Consider the following 22,600-nt stretch of genomic DNA (forward strand, 5'->3'; position numbering starts at 1 on the left):
CTTAGAAATCAAACTCCAGGAGTACAAAACATTAAAATTTTATTTAATCAAATTTAAGGCTTGAGAAAAAAAAAACTATACTGAAAGTCACTCAGAAGAAGAGACAGAACCTCCCCTTCCACTGGCTAAAAAGTGTTCAAGCTGCATGATAACCCAGAGGCAGCAGGGGGAAGGAAGAGGAAAGGATGGAATGGGGAGACCAAAACCACAGCAATTCTATGTATAAGCCAATTGCCACATCAACCGCAATGGACTGGAGGTACAAGTCTACCCACGTGGCACTGTATGAGGGTCACCAAAACTAAAGACCCCTTGGGAAGAAATGTTCAGTTTTTCAGGAGGCGACTGAAGCTCCTTTGGTCACTGTACTTTTTTCAGTGCTTATATTCATCCTCCTCTTCACATACAGGGAAACTGTGTCCAAATGCAGGTATATTAATAGAAACAAAAGGGCAGTTGTACTGTCAAACATACAAATAAATACATTGCTTCACAGAAATAAATTGTGCTCATTTCCGAGAAAGAAAAGTGATCACACTGAAAAGTTTCCTTCTCTCAGTCTCGTTATTCAAGTCTGATCTCATATTTGATATCTTCATTAAAAACCTTGTTTCCATTGTAGTGTTTGTGGAGTTGTTCCAAATGCAACCACTGAAATCTCACATCAACAATTTATCAAACCTCTTTGTGAGATCATTGAATTGCTTCTCCTTCAAGGCTTTAGAGGCAGGCTCACACCCAACTGCTTTTGCTGACAAGACTTTTTTAAACCACAACCTAAATCTTTAGCCATGAAGTCACTGCAGGTCCGCGGAGAAGGTGCTAAATATAACTAAGTAGGAAGTGGTAAGAAAGTATTCCCATTCCAAGTCTGAAATTACACTAGCCATGTGTACCACCAATGGGGGTGCACTTCAAAATGTCTAGGGGTAAACCAGTCTAGAACCCCAGGGTTTTAAAAGTGATACTGAATAAGCACAGTTTATCCACAGTGAAAACAAATCACTCTGAATGCAAAGATCCTCAAATAGGTGGAAGTTGCTCTCTTGAATTCAGTTCCAAATAACTGAAGCATTGATACAAAGCTGGTGTTAATATGGCCAAAGCCAGTAAGAAGAAAATGTGAAAAGACAACACTTCAATTAAATTCTGTTTTGCATACAAACAGTACTTCAAAAAGAAACCAAGTATTCATTTGTCTTCAGGCAACTTGGCAAGATTTGCCAACACTGGAATCCTGATCCATGACACTGACTCTTGTCGGCACCTAATTTCAGTGCGTGAACTCCACAGATCTTTGACACTGTGATGATTTTCACCAACTGCTGAAATTACTTCCCAGCATTAGGAGCTTTCTGTATCAAAAAGTGACAAAGGGAAACATACTCCCTAGATGCAAATTTTCAATGCAATGTTTTACAAATAAAAAGTTACAAATAGAAAAACATCCTTCTCCGATTTTACATATATCAGATTATTACACATAACCTTAACAGAGAAAGTTGGTTGATGATGTGTTGTAAAGTTTCAAGCACCACAGTTTAAAGCAAAGGTTGCTGGATACTGCTTTGCTGCTTGCAAAGTAGCAGCAACAGCAGCAAATTTTTGGCTGCTCCTAATGGATTAGATTCAACAAATAAGTAATACAGATCTCAAATTCAAGGCTCTACAGAAGAAATGCCTCTTGCTTTCCCCTCAGTGACCTACTACTATTGTTTCTTTGTTGTATAACCAAGCTAAAAAAAGGTCACAGTGCACTTATAGCGATTTTACTTTCAGATTTTTCAGATGAGTAATAGCAGACTGTTCTCTGCTACTGTAAGGAAATCAGCCATCCTTAGACAAGCTTCCTTTTCCTGTTGTGTCTCTATCACTGGCCAGAAAAAAAACTCTGAAAGCTGAACTGAAGTACACATGAGAAGTACAGCATTGTCTGTGAAGTGCTTCACAGATTAAAAGCTAGAAGGATGTCTGGACAACCAATACAGACAGTCATAAAATACAACAATCTTGCTGTTGATCAGCTTTTGCCAGTGAAATGTTTGTTAATACATGCATAATAGAAAAAATTACATTAGAGAGATATTTAAAAGTTTGGCTTCCTAAGAAGGTCATATACTTTGGAAATACAAGTATTAAATCCTTCAGGCAGACTACATGTAGTAAAATATCATTATAAAAATATATACTTTTCTAAAATTTACACTATGTTAGGCACTGTAAATAAACCTGCTCTCCCTGAAAAAATTGGTGTCACTGGAAGCAGTAAACAACGTTAGTTATATGGTCCACAGTAAAATTGACAGCTACAGCTACTTCCAAGAACTTTTCAGTCCCATACTTCTATCTTAAACTAAAAATACTATGCCAAAGTCTTTCAGAAAAGACTGGAACTCTTACCAAATTACAGATCCATCTACTGAACCCCAAGAAGGGAGGACAGGAAGAAGATAGTTTAGTTTTCTTCTGATAAAAATTAAAAAAAAAAAAAATTTACTTCAGCAGGACTAGTTCAGTTTGATGCAGAAAATTATTGTGAAGAAATCATTCTGGTTCACCATATTGTGACTGGCATTTGAACCATGTATCAGAATACAAGCAGAACTGATGACTCAATAGCTTTACAGAGGATTTAAAAATTCAACAACTGACCTTTCACTAAATGTGTATTTCCTCATTAAAAAACAGATTTCAGTAGGGATCAATGTTGAATTTAAATGTTTTTCATCAGTCCTGATATTAGCAGTTAGGACTTGTGAAGATCAATATAGCAGTTGTGAGAGAAACTAGAGGAAAGGCAAAAACCATCAACAGCTAAGCATGCTTGCTACTTAGTGAAACAAGCTGCATTTTGAAATTTCTGCAGACAGCACTTCTTAAACATATTACTGATCAATAAAAAGCTAAGCATTTTTAAAGAGTTTTTTCCTTCTATAAATAAAGAATATTTACATTTTTTTCAGACCAGAAACAGCATCAGGAATTCACACCCCCTTGCCTGAAATGGAAATTTCTAACATATAATGCTACAAATAGTCAGATTTTTTCCCCTTTTGAGAAAAAGCTTGCATTTTCAAAATGGCGTGGGTTACTCAAGCTCTGATGCTGAGCACAAGTTCCTACTCCTGAAACATCTACATTAATCCCAGTCAAGCAGAAATACCCCTACTTCTGCACAACTGAAAATCAGTTAAAGGACGAGACGATTTGTGAAATTTTTTTCCAATTTGCAATACCACGATGATTATGGTTGTTGAGTATCTTGCCAAAAAACGACTGCATGAGTCTACTGTAGAGATTAAACTGACTTCAAGATTCTGAAAAAGTCAGCACACCTTCTGAAAAGATTACATTTTAAGACTAATGACAGTCAGGAGTGAAAACAGAACAATCTTCATGGTAATCCTTCAAGGAAAGAAGGTTACAGCAGTTTCATGTCTCCCTGCTACAATCTTTAAAATCTGTTCCACCAATGTCTTGGGAATTTCCATTTCTTCCTCAGAGATCAATGCTGGTACACCGAGTTGTCTCATTAGAAAAAAGGTAGACAGGTGTGTGTGTATGTTCGGAGATTTTTTTTTGTACCAGCTTCTAACAAAAAGCATGAGCAGGGTAAAATCCACATAAAAGCTTTTAGTAACAGGAATGTTTATGGTCTGTGCATTTCTTCCACCTTGGTGTCCAATGAGTAACAATATACTTTTTTTGCAACGTGTCTGCTTTCATATTCAGAAGGCATTACCTGCCTTTACAGCTTCAATATCCGAAATCAATGTCCTGGCTAGGAAAATCCCAAAAATCTAAAAAGACAAAAAAAACAAACCATTTGTGAGATGAAACACTTGTACCAGTCTGCAAGATGTTTCTAAAAGTTAGAGCCTATTACCACTAGTCATTATTGCAGAATGGGAACCTACATCTTATGTGTTCCTATTACACTGTACTGACATCAGTGCAACTGCTCTTGTGAATAAAGATATGCATTCATGAAGTGTTTGCAGGTTCAGATATCATTTCATTGCCAGGATCATCCGTCAAAGCATGGCTATTACTAAAAAGTAATAAAGGTAGCAGAATCCTGCAGGAAATTAAACTCATGAGAAAAAGATGTCTTCATGTAACGCTTCAGGAGCATTCAAAATAATAAGCTTCTAGATGCCCTAGAGCTGGAAGAAATTCACTTAGCCAAGTTTACTTGAGTCTTGTAACACTCACACTTACCTATTACTAAAATTACAAATCAGGCATTTTCATTCATTCCACAACTTTGGATAATCTAGTCAATCTTCTGATCAATATTTTTTAAATACATACAGAATGTACAATTACCTGTACTAAAATGAAACTCTTGTCACAAAGAGTAGTGAGAAAAGTCCCAGATTATTCTGAGGCATTTAAATTTGAAATTTTAACATTCACTCAAGTTCTCAGGGAAATCTTCCTTTACAAATTGAAGATAAATTCATAACTCAGCACATTTCCTGAAACGTTCTCAGAAAAACAACAAAAGACTGAGGTGAAGTTTTGGAAAAGCCAAAAGATTTCTTTTAGACGTGGACAGGTTATGTCTAACTCTCAGTCCCACCATGAAATAGTTTAATGCACAAGACCAACCCAATTTGAAAATACAAATGACTGTGAAACCACTTTCACAGAGACTCAGGACATGAATAAGAACATCATCAAGTTATTGTCAGTCAACACACTACCAAAAGATTAGAATTCATATCTTGAACATCTTCCTAACTGAAAGTGTCTTTCTCAGGACATCATCTGTCAAAGCCATGGAAGCACTATCATTAGATTGTGATAAAATATCAAAACCAAAGCAACAGAGGGCAGTATTGCCATGGCTGGGAAAAGGTATTCTGCCAGCACTCTACGCTCAACTATTTTCAGTTAAATGGAAAATACACTCTGTAGCAGACTTACAAGTTTGTTATTTCCCACTGAAGTGAAGCAGTACCATAGCAAAGAAATTTAGGTAAGTGTAAACAACTGCCACAAAGAAAGCAGGATCCACCTCAAAAGAAGTAACCTCTCATGTTTTACTGAGTATTTTGGTTCTTTTTCTTTGATGTACCAAGCACCGGCAAGATACTGGAAGAAGTCACAGCAACTCCTTCATCTCATTCTGCTACTATCACATTTGCCACCTGTTCACCAATTTCCCAGCTCTTACTTTCTGAACTTTTTTGAGCAGTATGCTACACATCACTTACAGCCAGCTGAGTGGTAATCTGAGCATGAAGGACAGAATTGCATTTTAGTAATTTCATATTTGTGATAGAAGGCTGTAGTTCAGATCTACTGGAGTAGATTACCAGAAGATCTCTCCTCCCTTACGGTATATTAAGATGTAAGAAATATATTATTGTATCACATTATTATACAATAACATATTAGAATATTGCTATATTAATATATAACAATATAAATCACAATCATCATATACTGTATGTATTATAGTTGCATTATATTTTTATAACGACCTTCATTGCTTTGAGGAACATGATTTCAACAGAATTAAATTAGTTGATATCAGATATTGTCACTCTAAGTCCCCATCCCTATATTTTTTTTGCCATACTATTCTCATACATAAAAATTCCAGTGTCAAAATATTTACTGTACTTCTCTCCACAACTACTTTTACCTTCAACACATCTGTATCTGCAAACTTGAAACTTTTTTCAAAGTAGCTTAACAAAAACAACTAACCTGAAGCAGTGAGATAGCTATGAAGACACCTGCAACAACGTAGATATTTCGGGGTAACCAAGCTTCAAGAGCAAGGATACATCCTTTGACAAAGATCTGATCATCCCATTGACTCTTGCTCTGAATGTAGAAAGGAAGAATATTACTTTTCTGCTCAAGTTTATTATAAGATCAGTCAATCATATGATAGAGTTAAACGAACAATTTTTCACTTATGCAGTAATGTTTTTAACCAGAAGCCAGAAATACATATATGCCCAGATTAAATCAATGTCAGACATTGATGTTAGCAACTTCCTGCAGATCCTGTTATTAGAATACTTCAGAATTAGCAGATAATAGAATTCAGAGTTAGACTATTAGAATTAATAATTGAAATGCCCATTTGAAACACAAGTCCTACCCCTTTTTGAAACACACCTTTCCTTTTACCTTTACAAGTTCCATCACTTTTCTCCACCCTCCCACAGTAGAAGTTCACTTTAAGCAAAGGGAAATCTCTACCACACTCTACTTATAGGATGATGTAGCACAGTCAATTAGTTCCCAGAATTTTAAGCTGACATATCTATCAGCAATTCTACTGGTTTTATAGTTTTGCCTATGCAGACACAGAACATGACAGGCAGCAAGATCCCAGGACCTTACCTTCTTTCTCACATCATAGCCACACTGCGTATTCACAACTTTTTGCTGCAAAGCAAAAAAAAGATTTAAAATAAATCAATTGAGTTCTACACACTTCTGTTCACAGGAACTTTTTCTGTCTTTTAGATTCACAGACAAACAAATCAGGACTGTCAGAGCCAATCAATTTAAGAAGCATTTTTGGTAAAAAATTAGCAAAGCACTAGCAGAAGACAAGAAAAGTAATGACAAAGCAGAGGTGTATACTAGCAGGAAAACATCCTCCACGAGAAATCCCAGCTTCTTCTATCACTTGGCTTCCAACTAGCAAGGACTTTTTAACATGAAGCATAGCAACTGTACTGCCAGCATACAGAGAAGACATCTGCATTTCCAAGGTGAGTTTCACATTAGCTATTTCACAAACCACCTAAACACTGAAGTAACAATAAAGGTATCAGGCTGACTTATTTATGCCTGCAGTGGAGAAATATGCCTTACAACTCCATCATTTCAAGCAGTATACAACTTGCTATCCCAATCAGTTAAAACAAGTAACAGCTGCAACCCACTTGAGGACCCCCACCATTGATAGTTCAGTCTCACACATAACCCAGCTCCAAGATATACTTAGTCTTGGGATCTGCAACTGGAGTGTTTTGTCTTCAAGTAGGAAGACCATAAACACCTTCCAGATCACAACCCCACACAACCCAATGACAGTATTTATCATCTCGAAAGATGTAAAGACATTTCTTTTAAGACATTTTGTTTCCTCTGTATGAGACTTACGAAAACATGTGTATTACACAATTACAGCATAATTTACACAATGCATAGTGAGTTATACTGAAATATTAGGAGTAGAATCTCATATTAAAAAAAGATTTAAACATACTTATGTCTCTCTAAATACACGCCAGCAACAGAAAAAGTTGCAGTGGAATAGTACTGCTTCAAATTAAAGTAGAAAATAACTACTGGGGAATCTGAACATGGAATATTTCCCTGACCCAGTCTTTCCTTGGCTGATTTCCAAGACAATCAAAAGCCTTAGTATAACCTACCACTGGCTATCTGCTCCACACGAGGATTGCTGGACTCACTTTGAGTTGTAACTATTCCCACTGATGCTATAAAGCATTACATGTTAGTTCCTACCTCCACATTTTGGCTTCCACTTAAAGGGTCAGATTCCTCAAGTTTAGCAAACAAGATCTAACCAATAAGTACCTAAATTTTGCCAAAAACAGAGAATTGACTCAAATGCTTTAAACTGAGTTTGTGCACGAGCACTTTACTAGTTGCTGATAAACAATCAGCAAATGGAGCTACTCCTACTTGCCTGGCAGAGGGGTGGTGTAAAATTAATTCCACCTGGGGCAAACACACTGCTTAGACAGTGCTGTCAGGTCCTTACAAGCTAGATAACAGAGGCCAGGAATTCAAGGAAACAATGCACTGGGGGGGGGGGAGTCAGCCACCAATACTTGCAGACTCAAGCCATACAAAAATAGCTTGAATTCCCAGTGACAATTAAGTTTTCAGCTGTATAACAGGTTGCCACATACGGACTCTAAGAAGGATGGAAAAGAAACATGAGAAGAGTTTGTCCGCGCAAGAGTAATTTTTGATCATTTAGAAGACCTTTTAAAGCCCTAGTCATCGCACCACATTCAGGAAGGTCTTCCTTTCATAACTCTCCAACAACATCAGAGCAATACAAAGCCAGGAAACAACTTACGGCAGGATCAGGTATACAACAGGAAAAAGGAACACCGCACTTCTCACGACTTTTGCTTTCACTGCTACAGTTAAAGTATATGTTAAAGTCCCAGTCATCTGGACCTTGGGCACCACAGCAATGGTTCTGCAACAGATAAACACACACTTAGCATTTGGGGGTATTTTAGAGACAATTGAACGAACTCTCTGAAATGATATTTGTTCATCATCTTCACTTTCTCTAAGGCTGTGCAGAATCAGTGGCAACATCAGAGTAAAAAATGAGTAATCAATACTGTGGCTCTATGAAATCAAAGCAATACATTTGGCATACCGCTCCTAGAAATAGGTGTCAGCATGACAAGCAAAAGCATAAAAATTATCACTTTAGATGCAATTGCTAGGTGCAATCAGTGTACATCCATAAATGGTGCAACAAAATAAGTTTATACAAATGCTTTGTACCCCATTATTTCCAAGTCAACCAAAACCAGAAAAAAAACTATGAAAAATGTTTCTTTAAATTTGTGACTCCATCCTTAAATCTTGATGAATCAACAAAGTTTACTTCTCCTTGTTTACTGTAAAAAGTGCATCCAAACATTTGTGAATACCCTTCCTTTCTTTTAAATGAGAAGGTTTTCATATCCAAATGAATTAACTGGTAGTCTCACTAGCTCAAAGGTCAGTCAACTGTTTCACATAAGTTTCTTGACCTAAACAGTGTAATGTAATTACCATAGTTGCAGGTTGGAGAAATACCAACATTTCAAGGAATCTTCAATTCCTGGAACTAATGAAAGCTAGTTTCTTATTAAGTTATACTTTGCAGTTTACTGGCCTGGATATTTAAGGGCACAAACCTTTCTCTATAATTTGAGTACTTGAAATGTTATACCATCACACAGATTTTCATCTCATTAAGTTCCATCCTCTTGGGATATCTCTAGCATCTCTCTCCTCTCTGCCCACTGCCTGTCTTCTCAAAACTTGTATTAACCTAACTGTCTGCAAGATCACCAAAACTTCCAAGTCAGTAAATGGATTCAGAAGTTATCAAGTTGTGACAGACACGGATGTGAACAGAGAGCAGAATTGTTTATGCATAGTTTTCACAGGAAATATGACTAAAAAGAGCTGAACATAACAGTCAGAATACAAAAAACACCAAGAAAAATTTAAGTCACTAATACATTTACCATGAAGAAAGCAAAAGAGGTGCATTTTTGTCTTTCTAGTCCCTCCTCTGTCACACATCCATGCCTTTGTAAAAAGCCATACAACCACTAAACATGCTAATCTGCCTTAGTAAGGTACAGACTATGAGGTCACCTACAGGCCTGAAAGTAATATAATTAGCCAGAGCAAGGAGCTGCCTACAAAAAGCTCTCTGGGTCCAAAGACACACATGGAGAACAGAGCAAGTCAGCCTAAGGAACATGGCTCCTTAGAAGATGGGCTTCAGTGAGGCATTTGAACACACTGCTGCATCTTGTTGTTCAACCCTTGCAGAGCTAATCCGCATTACATACTTCCCCTCCTTCCTCAGTACTTTCAGGTATGGATCAACGACAGGCCAATTCAGAGATTTTTCTGGTCTTTCCTTTTTCAGATTTATTAGCTTGTTAATCTGGCTAGTGAACTCCTCTTAGTAAGCTCAGCCTTTGATTTTCTTTGAAAAGTATTTAACTGGAGTTCAACTGTAAATCAGCTTAGCATATTAGCCTGGCTGACTGCACTGAGACTAGATAAACAATGAGCAACAACAGAGCGGACAACACCGAGACAATTACTGGTGTTGGTCTTTTTCCAGGAAGAGCCCTACCTTACAAAAAGGTGCCCTTAAGAACGCAAGCTGAAGCAAAAGAGCAGCGAAATCCATCCAGGAAGCTTAGTCAGAGGATGCTTCTGTATCAATGCACGCAAGAAGTGAATGAACAGGATAGGTAAGCTGCTCGTTAATATACAGCTGACCAAACTGGTATCCACTCTAAAACACGCTTTGCTATCAACCTGAGCTGTGAGCACAGATTTCTAAACATCATCTTCTAGAAGATGGAAGACAGACAAAACCAACCTTCTTTCATAAGGGAACAAAAATATAAAGGAGACAACATTATACCTCTCTGTGAAGTACTCACATATGTACCCTGTTTCTCTCCATATATATTTTTCTAACCACACACAAATAAACAAAAATCAGAAGAGTCACCCTCACTGGTTGTTTCCTGGGCATGATTACAAAAGCAGCTGATTGAATGAAAGCCATCAGACCCTTATTAGCACAGGCCTTGTCATCTCCTGGTGTACTTCACTGTCTTCTGGTAACTGAAGATTTTATGACCACAGGAGCGTAAAATTGTTTCAACCTTCCTTGACAACTGCCTGACTAGAGACTAGCCTTTCCCAGTTAACAAAAATCCTCTTTTGTTTCAAGATGAGGTGCACCTCAGAAGATAAAAGGCCCTGCGCTGCATCCCTGTATAGGACTACACTGCCTCCTAAAATCAGAGTGCAGACTACCACTGCACAACTTTTTCAGGATAAGAAGTTTTTTTGTTGCTCACTTCTCACTTAAACTGGTGCAACAGTGATCAGAACAGGGGAGCAAGTCAAGAAGGTCAAAAGGCAGATGGATGCTTGGCAGAGCTTCCACATTCACAGTTAGAACAGCACTGTATCTCAGTATCTTGCCTCCCTGATGCTTTCAATGCAGAAAGATCAAAACAGCACTTCTCTAACACAGCACTATTAGCTACACAATATGATAAATCTGTAACATAAAGGAAAACTTCCAAATACAGATTCTCCTAGAACACTGGAAAGAAGTGACAGGATATGAACTTACGATTTTCTGTAGCGAATCAATTAGGTTCTGGAGGTCAATATCGTCTCGGTAGGATTTAATGTTATTCTCAAAGAATTCCTTCACCCTGTCCCTCACCCAGTCCTGGAACAGGAAAGCCAAAACTGCCACTGCCAGCTCCAGCAGGAATATTAACACAATTGCTCCACAGAACTGTAAAAAAAATAAAAAAGTCCCAAATCAGAAAATATCCATTCATTTTGAATGCATCCCTACTCCAGCTCCACCAGAAACAGACAGAGAATTAGGTTAAAATTCTCACTCAGTACAGATACCGTGAGAACACAGCCTGTTAAATGAGAATACAATGTAAAGAAACCCCCAAGAAGTAGAGTTGTCTTTTTGTTTTGGTCACCTGAACTTGACAGTAAAATGAGAGTCATACCACAGTCATTACACACAGCTGTGAAAATATTAATAAATGAGAATCTGCAAAATACAGGGCTAAGGTAGTCTTGATGTTACTTACTGGACTGTTCCCAGTTTTATAATTTTTTGTTCAGCTTAACTGCTTTCAGATCTAAAGCAAAGAAGACACCTCAGTATAAAAACAACCATTTAGGAGATTTCACATCAAAGTCCCCAAGTTTTGCCCATCAAACATTTAGAAGAACTTTAAGTTTTTAAGGGATTTTGTTCTCCTAAGCCACTATACTATCTCCTCTCAGTAATTCCTAACTTACTAAATATGTTCCAGAACATCGTATTTTGTGATATTACACACACAATGTTAGATTCTGGTATACATACTATAACATCACCACTATATAGCAGAATGACTGAAAAAGGGAAGAAACATTTTCCAGAAAGGGGGAAATATACACGGGTTTGAACCTAAACTGCTTTTAATACCATTACTCAGAGGCTCATCAGGGGAGTAAGTTTACCATGCACATTGTAACAAAACAAATTCTATAAATTAATTACCTGGGTTTGCTACTAGTTCTTCACCCATCGTTCCCAGCTTTCACACACATAATAATCCACTCATATAACGATGTTACTTACAAACTTCAGAAGGCAGATGTTTTCTCTCAGTGCTCCTACACAACCAGCAAATCCCAAAGTAAACATCACTATTCCCACTACTAAGACAAGCACCACTGGGTCCAGTCCATGAAGACCAGTCACCTTCGTCAGATCAGACAACACACCCTGAAAGAGAAAAACAGGATAACAGGAAGTAGTGACCACTATAAGCATGTTTTTCATTTAACGTTCCTTATGGATGTCCATGATTTCCACATGATTCCAAGTGAATTGGTTGCAAACCCTTGAGCTCGCCAGGAGCAACCCACATGGAAAAGTCTTGCTGTAAAATGGTTATTGACAATACCAATTTTCTTAACCCTAGCGGAGGAAGTATTAATGCAAATTTATAGCTATTAATTCTTTTAATAAGTAAATCTAGTGCACTCAACTTCTCCAATTACATTCTCCTAGGTCTATTTGCCAAACAAGCTTCCACAAGATGGTGCCAAAAGCTCAATACTATCACTGAATACTCATTTAGTTTCAAGGCAAAAGACTTAATGCTTTATATTAACTTGAAATGCATCAATAAGAAGGGCACTCCAATTTCAAACTCTTCAAAAAAATTAAGAAAATAATTTTTCTAATCCTAATGTTGAGGGAAAGGGAGAGACATTTTAACTACAAAGCAGGTGACATTTTAAGGGAAGAGAAACAAAATCTTGTTTTGGTTTTCAAGGGAAGCAGATTCTTCCTCTCAACATTTTAGTTATACCCCTTCTACTGCTGAATAGTCTTAGGAATGTTCCCCCAAAATCTTGCAAAAATGAAGTATACTCAAAATACTCCCCTTTTACCCCAGACAAAATTCTTACACCAAAATAAATTATCTATTCCCTATAAAGACACTTGCAATTTGCCTAATTTAGCGTCAATATTCTCTTTTTTGTTAACTATCCAGAGACACCACTTTTCTTACCTATTGAGCCTGTCTGCCTAGATCTTAGGACAGAATTTCTGAGTCTATTTAAATGTAATGGTAACACAGTGAAGCCCTTATTTCTAGATTAGGTTTTAAAGAAATAAAGTTTATATACCAGCTACCATTAAAATTCCATCGAATACATATAATATAAGCTTCTTGTATAATGTGCAAGAACAAGATGCAACATGCAGAAGACAGAAGGGACAAACAGTCGAAACTTTTAAAGTTAACGAGAACAATTTGTAGGGACATCCAAGCAGCTTTGCAATAGTGTTCATCATACACTCATCAGCAATATACAGACCATTTTTAAAGGGAAAGTACTTCCTTATTAAACAGAGAAATAACAAAAATCAGAGTACAATATATCAATTACATGTTTACTACCTTTTGTTTTTTTCTTTATAAAGTATATTCTCAAGCTAACTATGTTTAGTGTAAGAGAAAGATATCAGAGAGACTTGTAAAGCAATTCATATAAGCAGTCTAATTCTGTCAAGGGACTAAATTCTCATCTTGCTACTGAGGTGTTTGTGCTAGAGTTAAGTGCAAAGACTATACATCCTAAGAGAATACCTTGGAAAAATCTGTATCGCTTTGTAATTAAATGCTTAACAAAAATAATTTAACTGTAGAATGCAGAATTGCCTTGCAACAGCTGGTGATTAACAGCTGAAATAGCCCATTAAGAAGTGGTCACAGCATATAGATTTCCCAGCATTCAGAAAGCCTTGGGAAGCAAAGACTTTTCTAGTTAGTGTCACCAATGACATGTTTCCATTCTTACAAACTGTAAGACCTCACAGCTAACTATCAAACTTGGTCTCCTGGGTTAATTATGAGAGTCTCGCCTAAGCAAAACTTGGCTCAGACCCCACAATCAAGGAAGACATGCCAAGATTAGCTAGGCTAATCTGGTGTCTTTATAGAATCAACACACTACGAAACCAAGCACTGTGTGACCAGGATGTTGAAACTTTCACAACTATTTCCAACCATCTCCTTCCCGCACCCAAACTCAAACTTTTTTTTCAGACAATCTCGCTTGCTCAAGCAACATCTTTTGGAAGAAAACTTCCTCTGATCAAAGCATGTTATGAAGAAAAGTTGGCAGGAACTGGGCTCTATTATTCACTCTCAGATGCTGCTGGTTCACAACGGTTTTTCATATTCACATTTGATGTTTACAACATTCTCTTTTCAAAAGAAGGATGTGTGGGGGGGGGTTGCCTAACAAAAAATGTTAAGTGAAAAATCCTGAAGGAAGTAAGTAAACAAAAGAATTAATTCAGGGGACAATCTCATTCCACCTTACACATCTCTCTAAGGATGCTTCTGCCTGTGCCATCTGCAGGGTGGTAAAAGCCCTCTGAAGCACAGGCTGCCCTTTACAACAGCACCTAAATTTCCTACAGGTATGCAGAAATGAGGTCTGATACCTGAAGTCAGTGTAAAAAATACAAGAATAAAACTCAGCCTTTAAGTCTTCCTTTCAGTCACTTAGAACAGTGAATTAAGAGTTAAACTGTACATGCTTAACTTGTTTTTACATTTTCTTTTAACACTTGTAAGCATTATGCCACCATCTCAACTGAAGTGAGTTGGCAACTGAGGGCAAACATGGATTGTCTTTAAAAAAAAAAATCTCTAATACAGCCCATTAACAAATGCCAAACCATTTACTGTTTTGAGATACACTAGTATGGAAACTACAAAACACATCTGACAAGGACAGAGTTGATTTCTTATAATGAAGTTCTGTGAACTGGATGTTGATTGTCACAGTATTGCACTGCCACTGATCATAACACAAGTTACATGCATATACTTTTAGACAGTTTACATACTTCTGTGTACAAACACAAAGAACAGCAGGCTACAGAATAAGTACATTTTATCATAGAATAAGTTAAGGTTGGAAAAGACCTGCCTGACACAGGGGAGCCCAAAACTGGATACGGTACTCCAGATGCAGCCTCAAGTGTGATGAATATTGCTGGAAGAAGCTCCTCCCTCAACCACTGGCCACACTGCTGCGAACGAGTAGGCTGTTAGCCTTGACAAGAGGGCACACCTGACACAACTTCCTGATCAAAAGGAGCTCAAGTTGTTTTTTGTTTTTTCCCCCCTCACAAAGCTGCTTTCTAGGCAGTCAACCCCCAGCCCATACTGATGCATCTCAGGCATAGGATTTTGCATTTGCCTTTTTTTTTTTTTTTTCTTTAAAATAAACTTTCATAAGGTTCCTGTCCACCCATTTCTCCATGCTCTTGAAGTCCCTCTAAATAAGTCCTGCTTTGAAGTAGACTCTATCCATTTGTTATTACGCATGAACTTACTGGAATGAAGTTAAGCTGACTAGCCTCTCGTTTCCCAGATCTTCCTTTGTGCCCTTCTTGAAATGGTTTTACCAATAAAAACTGTTTTCCTGATGAGAGGGCTCAGTGTTAATCATCTTGCTTCTATTAACAGTTTATTATAATTCACTTTCTCTTAGTGATTTTTGCAGTATCTCCTGGGTGACAGATATTAACATCTATCCAGTTTTTATTGTGCAGACTTTTAAAATTTTATGCAATTTAACTTTTACGTGACTGTTCAGAATAACAAAACCCAGTTATAAGATCATAAGGACAGGCCAGTAAGATACACCAGTTAAAGAGACTGGATTTGACTCAAACAGGTAATGCAAATCAGGATGGGTAACATTTTTACATATAGTATTTTCAACACTTCTCGCAAACCAACATTCTCATTTCAATATATTATCAGCTAAAAAGAGATGCACAGGATTTATATCCAGAGAAGAGACTGCTGAGTGTAGTCCTAGTGGAAAAAGACAAGAAAAAACAGAGAAGTTAAAGGGACTCAATGTACTTCATGTTGCACTAAGAGACAGGATGTTCACAACTTTTCAACCACCTGTAGTTTATCTTTGGGTTTACCACTGCAGCACAGCTTCTGGAATGTTTGTCTCTTACTTCCCATCTATTGTTCACCAAGATGTTTATCCATAAACAGATGGATCTATACAGGCACTATGGCTGAAGAATGGCACTAGTATGAAAGACTGTCTACATAGCACAGAACAGACGTGAAAAATAATGTACAGATTTCACGAGCCATTCAGAAGTTCAAAACCACAGCAAAAGCTTTGAAGCACTTATTTGCAAGATAGGACAGAGAGCAGAAATAGTTCAGGCAAAATCTAAGAAATAAAGACAGAAAGAGCCTGTCTTTGCCTTTTAGTATCTTCATTGTACCATAAAGTCCATTTGGCAAATGGAGGTAGTTGTGAGCTAGTAACTTCCAACCACACAGATCCTATGTGCTTCTTTACAGAACAGAAGATAATGTCTGAACATGAGAGAATACAAATTCAAGACAAGTTTAACACCCTCCCTAATGGGTTGGAAAGAAAATCCTTTTATAACAACAGAATAGGAGGTAAACGCATTTGTGCGTGGAGACAGGCTGCTTACTATGTATCAATGATATCACTAATCTAGTTGTGAGAATGTGTGCACACACATAGGGAGCGGGGAGAAGAATACATACCTCAGTATTAAGACCATCATAAAACTTTCACTTCTAAGAAGGGGAGGAATCCCAGAACCTCTCTGTATGTGGGTAGCTGCTGCGTCTAAGCGCTCTGATTAATGAAATGTTACACTACAATGGTAATTAGTGTTCCTACTCAGCAGCACAACTGAACAGTAAGGGCACCTGCCCTCCACTGTTAATTAAGAGGCAGATCAGTAAATCCACTAGTAATTGTCACTTTTTCCTACTGTTTGTAGTCATATTAAAGCCATGCTTTTACATTCATAACAAGGGGTGAACTAGTCATTTCCAGACCTACATCATCTCTTGTCTTGTAAGAAGAGAACTCTGTAGGTACATGCCTGCACAGACTTCCTCTGATTGAGGAAGTTATTCAGCTGAAAGAAACCTTTGCCAAAAATAAGAGTGTTATTCAGCTAGATCATGTTCCCCAGTTTTGTTCCTCTACATGGAGACACAATCGCTTAAGTAACTCCATGGGGAATGAAGTGGAAGACAACAGATGTCCTGAAGACTGGAATACTACAGAAAGATGATCCCAAAGATATATGGGGTGTTGGCTTTTGTTTTGGTTTTCATTTTTTTTTAATATAAAAACAGATCTCTTGCATTCCTCCCAAATGCTTCTTCTTTTTAATAAAAAGAGGTGGGTAGATAAGCATATTTTAGAAAATATGCTTTCAAAAGAGAACCAGTTCATCATAAAGACTATTCATAAAGATTAAATTCTTCCTAGCATCCTATGCTTACAAGTTTACAAAAACAAGATTTAAACATCAAGGGCCACAGCTTAACAGCTGATCAGGTACAAGAATGAAACTCCAACTGAACTCAGTTTAGATCATTTGAACATGGTCCTGAGCCCACATGCTACATTTAATCATTGCTGCTTCCCAAGGAAGTAGTTATACTGAGGCAGGCAGCAGCAGAGGGCAGCCACCAAACGCAGTAAGACCAGTCATTTCTACCCTTACCTTTTCACTCCATGCCCACAGACCAGCTGCAAGGAAGGCCACTCCAGCCAGCTAAAAAAAAAAAAAAAATAAAAAAATGAATTAGATATACTAATCAACACATTCTTAAACACTTAGCCAGCAGCACTGCTGCTTAGGTAAAGCAAATATTGTCTGTAACCTCAGACAATAGTAATGGGACATTCCTGCCCATGAGTCAGTCTCTTGCAAAAAGGATTTAGAGTACTTTTATTCCATAGCATTCTTGCATTTTATAAACTACTTTTAAAAATTATTTCAATTTGATTATTCATGATTACTCAAGAAGCACACAGTACTAAATTAACAATTCCACACAGCACCAGGCAAAGAGTTATCCTTGTCCCAATGACTTGTTCTAAACCTTCTGCCTGCACACTAATGAAGATTTCAGAATATTTAATGCATTTTGAGGTTATTCCCTATTTAGTCATTTTATAGTACCACCCCCAGACAGTTGCCATGCTTGACCCTTCATAACTTCTGTGTCAAGGTTCATTATAGTAGCCTCTTCTCTAACTAGATACAGTTTGTCTTCTGAATCCTTACCTTGTTTAAGCCCTTTTGAATTAAGCTGAAGTAATGGTCCATCCACTTACTTTCGATAAGCAACAAATCTAATTTACAAGTACAAACCCTACACCAATTCATGTTTGTATAATAAATTTCTGAATTATAGTCATCCAAATGAAGCAAGAGATCCTTGTTCTAGTCTTTTATTCCCTTTCTCCATTCTCAGGCAGTTTGTCTTTAATAGCCAGTTTCAATAATCAAACTAAAACGACCTCTCCACAAACTGAGGGCAGCTCCCCCTCATTACTTAAAATGTCATTCTACCCTGCTACGTCCATGTAACCTTAAAAGACATGGAGGTCCTGGAGCATGTCCAAAGAAAGGCAATGAAGCTAGTGAAGGGTCTAGAGCACAAGCCTTATGAGGAGTGGCTGAGGGAACTGGGGTTGTTTAGCCTGGAGAAAAGGAGGCTGAGGGGAGACCTTATAGCTTTCCACAACTACCTGAAAGGAGGTTGTAGCGAGGTGGGGGGTCGGTCTCTTCTCCCAAGTAACAAGTGGTAGGACAAGAGGAAACAGCCTCAAGTTGTGCCAGGGGAGGTTTAGATTGGATATGAGGAAAAACTTCAATGAAAGTGTAGTCAGGCACTGGAACAGGCTGCCCAGGGAAGTGGTTGAGTCTCCATCCCTGGAGGTATTTAAAAGACATGTAGATATGGCACTTAGGGACATGGTTTATTGGTGTACTTGACAGTGTTAGGTTTACAGCTGGACTTGATCTTGAAGGTTTTTTCCAACCTAAATGATTCTGTGATTCTATATAAAGGACTGAGGTTGCTCCTCCACCTCACCCCCTGAAACCTTACACACATTGACAAGTAAATCTCAACAACTGAAAAAACACCTTGAAAAAAGGGGCCCTTTCCTCTACGAAGTGCAGCATCTTCCATGAACTAAACAGGTATTAGGCAATTCCCCACAGCACAGGCAAGAAGCAAGAATGGAACCCTCTTACAGTCACACAAGAAAATATATGTGTAGATTTTAAGTACTGCTGGGTTCACTGCCTGCTGATCCTAAACTGCACCTGGGGCGAATGAAGTTGTTCTGAGTTTACTCTGATGGGGGGGAGTGCAGATTACACAGTAGACACAGCTGGATCTTTGGGAACTTTTTCTAAAGAAATGAGAAAAAAAAAAGAATTGCTAAGACAAACGTCTTCTACACTGTATGCAAACTAATGTTAGTGTAACACTAATACTGTGCTATTGAATATACAAACAGGGTGTCCTCTTCAGACTGGCTGCCTTTCATTATAATTACCATCTTAATTAAATTGTAATAGATCCTTGATTAAGTAGATTTTTCACTAGCATGCTTCATTCTCACCCCTGAACACAAGCATTGCTCTCATGTTTTTATAGTGTTCAGTTTCACAAAACTGCACTGTTTTTGCAAAGTTATTTCCATGAGCACCTGTGCAAACTATCTACAAGTAAGACAGAGTAACTAAGCAAGAACAAACTGGACTACCCAACTCACTTCTATGGCATAGAGTCATTTAAGCCATATACTGTATGAAAGGTTAGATGGAAACATACACAAAGCAGCTCAACTGTACCCCGTTGAACGGGAAACTAAAACTAGTAACCAGCATTTGGTCACTTCCTGCTTTAGAACTGAAAAATCCACATTATTAACATATTGCATCGAGCTGTAAGCTCTGCTCAGGAGACGTGCAATACTGACACCAACTCACAGACAACATGCACAAGACCACTTAGCTTAAGCTTTATCCATTTCCAACCACACTTGGAATTCCTTTGACTATGCTATTAGAATCACCCTACTAACTGAGAAAACAGATCCAATTTGTTTCTCAAATCTAGGTTGCAGCTAAACATAATTCTTGCAAGAAAACCTTTGCACACAAACTGATTTTGGGTCAGCCTGCCTCAAGGTCTCATTAGAAGCAATGGGAATGCATTCCTGTTGCGCTCCGTTTTTGTAAGCACAAAATGTTACTCTTACAGAGAACGCTTTTTCCATCCCCCTGGACAATCCTATTTACATTGTGGCTCCACCCATGCTGGAGCAATCAGCAGCTTACAGCCCTTCCTTCCTACCCTTGTCTCTTCCCAGACTTTTCCTCTCAGGGTCAGGAAACCACCTGGTGGTGGATTCTTTCCTCTTCCTGGCACAGCCTTGCTGTTTTAGATGTTCCTGAAAAACAACATACACTACAAAAGCCAAGAAAATCTTATGCTAGCCTAGGTCTTCTCTTACTTTTCAGAAGTGAGCTCAGAATTATTTTCCAGAGCTTAGGAGAATTTTTGCCCTTCATCATGTTCAGGGCAAAAATTCCACATCTCCTGTAGCACGAGTGAGAAGTTTCATTTTTTTCTCTAAAAACCCTTAAGAGTGACACACAAAGATGCAGGGTATTAGAAGCTAAATCAAGATGACAGAAGCTAAAAGCTATTTTACCCTCTCATCTCAATTCATCTGAGAGACAGTGAGCTCACAGGCAACCTAAAAGGCTTTCGCAGAGCACACATGCAATCCTTCACTTCACTGACATAGCCATGTCCTGGCTGAGGTGCAGTGCTTGGACTATGCCAAAAAAATCCTTCAACTGGAGACGAAGCAGCAAGCACCAGAGACAGGTGACTGAGGCACCTCCTTTTATTCCCTGGGCTTTTCCAAGTACAGGCTGGAAGGCATAGAGCAGTGCTGCACCACAAGACAGGGCACCCCTGGGGTCAGCTGTCCACCCCCTCCCCTGCGGCTTTCACAGAAGGACTCACTCAATTGCAAAATGACTCAGAACAGAAAGGTGCCAGAACCAAGCTCTTCACCTTGTATTACTACAGTCTTTTAATTCCATTATGTCAAATGAAGCTATTGGACCAAAAAAAAAAAAAAAAAAGCTTTAAAACTCAAAAGGAGGTCCAGCCTTGATGTAATAGGGAAATTTCACTTAAACTTCTGAGCGCTCCCTGCAGGGCTATCTTAATGGTTACAATACTGCCTCATCACTACTCATTAAAACAAGTGTATTTGGAGAAGTTAAGTCTTATTAGCATGCTTAAAAAGCAAGATGAAAATAAAAGTAATCCCACATTAAAATCATGCCTCGGAAGACAGAGCCTTCCTATGACCTCCATTCCCTTTCTTATAAGGAAAAGTCAAGCGCAAAGAACAGAGGACTGATTTTGCAAGCCAGTTCTACCCCACTAACTCAAAGCCAGCAAAACTGAACCTTCTATTGCCCAGTTGCCCATCTGAAAAAAAAAAATACCTTCCAAAGAATGAAGATTTACAGACTTCTAAAGGCTGATTAAACTGTGAGCTTGCCATTATTAAAATAGTCGTATTTGTCCTCTTTGAGTTCAATATTTTGTTCTACCCCAATGTATGTGAACTGTATTTGAAACATGACAAACTGAAGAAAAGTAACCATCCACTAAAAAGTTTGAATATTCTGTAAACTACTCAGTCACCATATGCTTTAATTTTAAAGTTTATACAGTCACTGATACTATCTTTACTGCTACAAAGGTAGTAAAAAAAAAAAAAAGCAGGCAACTTTAGTAAACCTGGACAGAAGAACAAATGCAACTCTTTATTTACATGTAAATTACCTGGCTTGTGAATAAACTGTGTCATGTATTGAGACACAGGTGAGCTACCACCAGATCTCCAGTAACAGCTTAAGTGGGCAAAAGGCTGTCTGCACACCTATCTAAATACCATCCCTCATACCCACTACATAGTGGCCACCCTCACTAACACACACACACACTCACAAAACAAGCTCCCACAAGCACCTGTCCTGCAAGCCAAGAAAAGTGAATCAAGACTAACATTCCCTCCTTAAATGCTGCTTTTTCGAGTCATGGTTACATTTATCTTCCGAGTTTGAAGTCCTTCAGTTCTTTTAAGGCATGTAGAAAATTTACTTTTAAGGCATGTAGAAAATTTACTTTTTACTTACCATCCACACAATGGATTTGACCAATTAAAGATTTACACTAGTCATCCAGGCCAGCCAGATGTCAAGGGCTCCTGAACCACTGTGTCAGCTAAATGACTCATGCATTGCCTATAGGAGTGTCTACCCTCCCCAATTAACCCTTACTGGAAAAATGTTTCTATACAAGCCATACACATCTTTTCTGTCCTGTCATCCACACAAGGATAAACTCCCCTGCGGCTTAATGCTACTGTATCATGTCAAAACTGCACTAGTAAACAAGAGGTAGTGACAGTAGCAAAAAGTTCTGTGGTTTTCAACAGCAATACCCAACCATTGCAGTCTCGGTATTACCTGGCCTTCTAACACTACTAGGCTGAAGACAGCAGAAAATTGATGAGTAAGAAGCTCACAAGACTCGCAGCTCTTCTCTTTGAGCAGTGATTTCCTACCCTACGGGTCTTGCTTGGAACAGAAAATTGGGCCAGATGACCTCCAGAAGTTCCAAACAGACTTCTCTATGATTCTAAATTAATTCAGAGTTTTGTCCATCATACATGCAGATTTCAAAAAAGCTTATTTTCTACCTTAAATACTGCCAAAGCAGCCAAAATGTGCAGAAGCACCAACCTAGTTTGCCAGAAGTTTATGTGGGTTAAC

General features: G+C 38.1%; 1 protein-coding gene across 3 annotated transcripts in view; it reads right to left on the minus strand.

The window, feature by feature from the left end:
* Window positions 1-14: 14 nt before the first annotated feature.
* TSPAN14 (tetraspanin 14) overlaps window positions 15-22,600 on the minus strand; it is a 40,340-nt gene continuing 17,754 nt past the window's right edge. For all 3 annotated transcript variants that reach the window (XM_087764174.1, XM_087764172.1, XM_087764173.1), the window contains exons 3-9: window positions 17,435-17,485; window positions 11,948-12,094; window positions 10,922-11,092; window positions 8,093-8,218; window positions 6,370-6,414; window positions 5,722-5,841; window positions 15-3,800 (exon numbers count right to left, since the gene is read on the minus strand). In XM_087764174.1, coding sequence (XP_087620300.1) covers window positions 3,729-3,800; window positions 5,722-5,841; window positions 6,370-6,414; window positions 8,093-8,218; window positions 10,922-11,092; window positions 11,948-12,094; window positions 17,435-17,485 — 732 coding nt within the window. In that variant the 3' untranslated portion in view covers window positions 15-3,728. The remainder of the gene's footprint in view (window positions 3,801-5,721; window positions 5,842-6,369; window positions 6,415-8,092; window positions 8,219-10,921; window positions 11,093-11,947; window positions 12,095-17,434; window positions 17,486-22,600) is intronic.

The sequence above is a fragment of the Nipponia nippon genome, unplaced genomic scaffold (assembly GCF_047370975.1).
Source record: "Nipponia nippon isolate SJK-2023a ecotype South Korea unplaced genomic scaffold, ASM4737097v1 scaffold_3, whole genome shotgun sequence".
In the NCBI taxonomy this organism is placed as follows: Eukaryota; Metazoa; Chordata; class Aves; order Pelecaniformes; family Threskiornithidae; genus Nipponia; species Nipponia nippon.